This window comes from Petaurus breviceps, unplaced genomic scaffold, assembly GCF_028583685.1.
Source record: "Petaurus breviceps papuanus isolate PSGF00001 unplaced genomic scaffold, PetGlider_PUasm1.0 90842, whole genome shotgun sequence".
In the NCBI taxonomy this organism is placed as follows: Eukaryota; Metazoa; Chordata; class Mammalia; order Diprotodontia; family Petauridae; genus Petaurus; species Petaurus breviceps.
The window spans coordinates 8,574,632-8,580,631 of NW_027187358.1; the positions used below are offsets into that span (position 1 = coordinate 8,574,632).

Consider the following 6,000-nt stretch of genomic DNA (forward strand, 5'->3'; position numbering starts at 1 on the left):
CTATCATAAACCCTGATGTGAGACTTTGTTTTGGGGCTCACTTTGAGAAGTGTGGTGTGATTTGACCAGATGAGACTCTGGGCAGCCGTTGAGAGCCTCCCAGCTTTGAAAAACCCAGATGTTGATCCTTCCCTCTCTGGTAACTGACTGGGTATGGATGTAATGGTTGGACAGTTGGAGGCATGTCTGCTTGAAATGTTTCTCTGTCTTGTAACTTTTGCTTGTAACCTGTCTGTATACTCTGAAGTTTGGGGTGCTGACCTTTTCCTCTGAACTAGGTAAATGATATGTTTGATTGATTAAAGCAAGATTGTTAACGCATTTTGAGTTGCTTTCCTTTAGAAAAGCAGATCTAAGAACCTGTGTTGGCAGCCACCCTGGGGATGCTGGGGTGCTTGCTGCTACAGTCCTCCACTCCAGGCAATGAAGCCACTCTGACTATAGGGGGCTGGAAGAGCCCCTGATGAGGCCCTTCAAGGGCAGGGGAAGATCTGAAGAACTTACCTTAAGAGAGAACTGGCTGTATTTATTTGTAAAATGAATATTTCAGAATATATATTATATAATACAGAGTGGCATAATCCCTGGCCTAAGAAATATAGACATTACTTGCCACAGAAAAGAAAGTAACTCTGTCTGGAATGTTATATTACACAATAATATAGTTAACTTATGACCAATGTTATCTCACACACTTAAGAACCCTTTGTTAGTATTCTAGGCTCGAGAAGCAGCAATAAATATTCAACACAGAAATGATGAGCCAGAAAACATGACACTGTGCTACAGCAGTCACCTTTACGCAAAAAAAAAAAAAAAAAAACCTTCAAGCCAAAATACCCTGAATTAGTCATGCTCTGTTTGGGCATCCTACAGATTCATTCTTAGAGTTTCCTTTAGGAATTAAAAAAAAAAAAACGATGACAACTCTTACCCACTCAAACTTAACAGATAAAATATGAAAGAGCTCAACAGACTTAAGGCTACCAGTTTATCGAGAATTTCTGTCAAATTTCAGGAGTGTGGTGTCTCCCTTGGCAAGAAATTCCCAGTCTAGGAACAGCTGAAAACTGTACTACTCTATATAAAAAGACAACTCTGTGGATACTGAAGAATTACTCACTTTTGCTTCCTCTAATGGTTCCTTAAGGCCTGAAGGCCTGGTGTATGCTCTTAAGCAGATGTTACCAATCCCAGACAGCTTCTCCTACTGTTTAGTTTTACTGTTGATACCTGCAGAATAAACTGATTTTCACCCCAAAGAATTAAAAACAAAGGAATAAGATTTACCAGTCACAGAATTTTAGAATTGCATTGGAATTTCGCATCATACACTATTGAAAGGAGGGTATGCCTTAATATAGTGTGTGAAACTCAAATAGAAAATAGACCATTAAAAGGTACAGAAGGATCCCAGCTGACAATATATTGACTTAGAAAACCACATATTAACATTATTAGCAAACCACATAGTAACATTATTAGCAAACTACATACTAACATTAACTGCGTCCTAGTGTATTTTTTTTTAAATATTTCCCAATAATAATTAATCTGGTTCAGGTAGGTTGCTTGAGGCCCACCAGTGATTGGCATCTTTGCCTTAATACAATAAAAAATATCAGCAGAAGCTGGACACAAATAGGTGGTGTTCAAACTTTAAAAGAGTTGGGTCATCTCAAAAAAAAGAGACCTTTAGAACAACTTTAACAGGGATCAGGGCTGGAACATTGCTTTAACATTAAGTAAACAACATATAATAATAGCACATTTTATATACACAGGGTTCTCAATAAATAGAATTAATATGATGGGTTTAATTAATTAAATTGATAGAATGTCATGTATTTAAATACCAATATATCAATTAGTGTATATATGTCATGGAGCAGCTAGGAGGTGGACAGAGCACCATGCCTGGAGTCAAGAAGACATGAGTTCAAATTTTACCTCAGACACTCACTTAGCTGTGTGTCCCTGGGCAAGGCACTTAACCCTATTTGCCTCAGTTTCCTCATCTGTAAAATGAGCTAGAGAAGGAAATGGCAAACTACTCCAGTGTCTTTGCCAAAAAAAAAAAAAATGGGCCATGAAGAGTTGGACATGACTGAAAACAGCTAAACAATATGTATATTAAACTCTCAGGCTTTTGGTTTGGGGTTTGTTTTCTAACACAAACACATTGTAACTAATGCACTAGAAGCCTCAAAGTTGGCTAAAAAAAGCAGCCTACTTTTCCCCCTCTCTTGTCCTCTAACTTTTCTCCATAGTACAGGAAACACCTAAGGGACACAGGACCTTCAAAATACTGGCTTTCATAGAATTTCTCTCATGCTGAATTCAAAAAGATACACAGTTTGAGACAGGAAAGTCTTAAAAACAGACACTATCAGAAAAGTTAAGATTCCTCTCTGAACTCGGTATGGAATGCTTGTTGTTGAAGTAAAAGTTATATGTGGAGTACAGCTTTGGGAAGATCTAAGAGGCAAGAGTTCTGCCAGACTACTTAAAAATAGAAGGTAAGAGCATTAATTTTGCTTTTCTACGTGTATTTATTTGTACTTGAAGTATTTCAAGGATGCTTAACAAATTCATTGCACAAATTATTATTGAGTAACTACCAGATTTCATTTAGAAGTGTTTCTGATGAAGTAATGCATTTGACACATACATTGATTCCTTTTCTATAATATCCATGGGATTGTAAAATTTAGGTTCTAGTCTCCTCTCTGCCTTTAATTGAATTACTTAATTTGCTTTACCTTTGTATGCTTGCTTCTTCTTCATGAGAAGAATAATCTTAATGATGTCTCATTTTTAATTGTATTTTAAAATGTAACTAATGTTATTCAGTCTAAATTCCTTTGAAAGATAAGAAAAATGAAGCCTAGAGAGGTTAAGTGACTTAACCAAGGTAACATAAAAAGTAGCATGGACAGAATTTGAATTTTACTCTTCTAATTTCAAATCCAGTATTTTTCCATCATACCACCTTTTAATATATACCCTAATTTTCATCTTCATTATTATAATAATTATCCTTTCTTTGGTTTTCTTCTTGCCCGCATCTTGCACAGGGTGAATTACTATTATAAACAATAAAAATGTCATAAATAACATAATATAAATTTTAAAAAGACTCAGTTCATGTTCAACTCTATGTCCATCAAATCAGTACTAAAATAGCTATGTTCCAAGGGGTCATTACAATCAACTTATCTTCTGGATATTAATTTTCTTTCACTACAACTCATAAAGAATCATCTAAGGAATGTTATCAGGATAAATTAAAATCTACTGGAGAATCTACAAGGGCCTATAAGTTCTTATCAGGTCTGGAGAATTTCCCTATTTCCAAGCTGTCTTATCCACCTTCCTTACTCCCAATAAAACCTATTTTGTAGATGCGTAGGCATTTTCCAAATCAGCACCACCTACAATATGGTGACTAAAAAGAACTCTGGGTGCTGTGATTCAGCTGAGGTAGGAGGGAAGCAGACCAAGGAAACCTGGCAACAAGATAGTCAAAAAGGAACCAGTTTAAATATAAAATTGCAATCAGAAAAAAAAAAAATCTTCAAGAAATATGTCAAGTAACTTCTCATGCAGCACCAGATTCAACACCTTGATGTTGTTTCTAATAGGCAAGAGCTAAGAACCATAGAATCTTATAGCCGAAAGGTATATCATAGATCATCTGGTCCACAACCTACCCAAGTAATAAATCCTATCTGCGAAATTCCCAATAAGTGACCGTTCAAACTCTGAGGAGTAGCCCATCTCATTTTTAGACAGGTATAATTGTTAGCCAGTTTTTATCTTAAACTGACCCAAAATCTGCCTCTAACTTTCTCTCCTTCGTCCTAGTTTGGCCCTGTAGAGCCAAGAAAGTAAGTATAACACCTCTTCCACGTGACAATTCTTCAAGTATCTAAAAATTAATGCACTTTCTCCAAATCTCATCTTCTCTTCTCCAGGCCAAACATCCATCCAGTTCCTTCAGTTGGTCTTGGTTTGATTACAACCCAACTTCTAAATCTCTTTTCTAAAATGCTGTGTCCAGAACTGAGCACAATACTTCAAATTATGTTTATCCAGGGCAGAGTAGGGTGTGATTATCACCTCTGGATAGTATACTTCTAAGCTAGTTTCTAAGATTACATTAGTACTTTTGGCCGCCAGGCCACGTTGAAGTAACCAGCCTGGTTATTGTTCATATGAACTACCTCTATCCTGTATTTATATGGTTAATTTTCTTATAATAAATGCAACGTCTTATATTTAGGTCTGTTTAATTTCATCTTAACTTCAGCCAACTATTCCAAATTCTCCTAATCTAGATCCCAACACATAAACAATCCCTATTATCTTTCTGCTGAATTTGATAACCACATCTAAGCCTTCCTCCAAAATCAAATATCCAACTACTGTTGAAAACATCAAGGCATTTTGGTAGGTCCGTCAATCCCTTCGAACACATTCACCACCTGTGTAATCTTGACCAAATTACTTGCAGTGCTGGAGACTCCAAAGTTAAGAGGTGGAACTGGGAGGTCGGGCTTATAACCCGACGGAACCCTGGACAGGTTCACATTCCAGACCACTAGGACCCTGGGCGCTTAAATGCCCTGGTCAAGGGAACAGTGCTTTCAAGGGCGGAAAACCCAAGTCTCCCAGCTCCCAGGCCATTCCACAACATCCCGTTCCACTACAGCCCGTGCAGAAAGAAGGCTGGTAACCAATCCCCGAAACGGCACAATCTGGGGAGCAAAAAGCGAAAATCATCGGAGAGTTGCAGGGGGAAGGCTGGGAGCTTTTCTCTTTGGGCTTGTTGCAAAGGGGCAAGGTCTGTTTCCGCCTTTCCTGGCTGCCCCGGGTCCTCCCTTCTCTGGCCTCCAGGTCTTCGGGGCTCCTAATGTCTGGGTGTGGGGTGTGACTGTCTGCAATGCCTAACACTGAGGATGGCGGGCTGAGGTGCGCCCTTGTTATCTCACATTCACACCAGGAACATCACGGCCTGAGAGTGTGAAAATGTCTCACTGAAGATTTTTTACGCCCTGAAGCTCCGGTAATACCAGAACAAAAAGCAGACTAGACATGGGCCACGAGTCCGCCCAGGGGTCGGGGGGGCCCGCGAGAACAGCCCCAGAGCTCACCTTCCAGGGCGTGCGCTGGACTCCATCCACAAGCTGCCTTCCGGTTCAGGACGGAAGTGGTTCAAACGCAGCAAATCCCGCCACGAACCTTCCCTATGCGGATGACGTCACGAGATTCCAACTGGGATACGAGAGAGAGGGAAGGGGAGGCTGGAGGGGGGCTGGGACGGGCAAAGCCGGAAACAAATAGGAAAGCCGAGGTGGAAGCAGGAGGCGGAGCGAAGGGGAAAAAACGTAATTGTATTGGAGAAAATGAAAGCAGGTGGGAGGAGAAGCGAATAGGGGGAGGGCCTAGCCATTCCAGAGGCCAATGAGGAAACCAGAACTGAAGGGGGCGGGGCCTGACCGAGACTAGGTTGGCAGCCTAAGAGTTAGCTGTTCAATTACTATAGTTAGGCGTGACCGCCTTCGGCTGGACCCAAGGAGCCGTTTGGGTCGGGGTACAAGTGAGGCTTTTTGTCGTTTTCTGGACCTAATTTTACCCTTCCTCCTTTTTCTCTACACTAGGATTGGTTTTGATTTTTTTTAAGTTTAATAAGCACATTTTCTTTAAAGGATTTGGGGATTTAAGGGAATAAATTTTTTTAAGTTACTGTTTTAAATCAGACCACAGATGTTTATTAAGGACCTATATATAAATGTTAGCTATCATTAGTAGTAATTATTATTGATGATGAAGATGATGATGGGGGGGGAGAATGGGAGCAGGAGGGGGGGAGGGGGGGAGCTGATGTGCCAGACATTGTGCTACATCCTGGGCATACAAATACAATTAATTACGCCGGCCTCATTCACCAGAAGCTTACGTGCTTATTAAGGACATATGTAAGAATATCAGAATATA

General features: G+C 39.9%; 1 protein-coding gene across 5 annotated transcripts in view; it reads right to left on the bottom strand.

Moving 5' to 3' along the window:
- Window positions 1-5,309, bottom strand: part of SRBD1 (S1 RNA binding domain 1) — a 338,878-nt gene extending 333,569 nt beyond the window's left edge. For 2 of the 5 annotated variants that reach the window (XM_069071622.1, XM_069071618.1), the window contains exons 1-2: window positions 5,157-5,294; window positions 1,124-1,233 (exon numbers count right to left, since the gene is read on the bottom strand). Coding sequence is in view for 1 of the 5 variants with exons in the window: in XM_069071623.1 (XP_068927724.1) it covers window positions 5,157-5,182 (26 nt within the window). In the remaining 4 variants the exon portion in view is untranslated. Of the gene's footprint in view, window positions 1-1,123; window positions 1,246-5,156 lie in introns of all 5 variants that reach the window. The other 3 variants (XM_069071620.1, XM_069071621.1, XM_069071623.1) reach the window with 3 other exon arrangements.
- Between the last annotated feature and the right edge of the window lie 691 nt (window positions 5,310-6,000).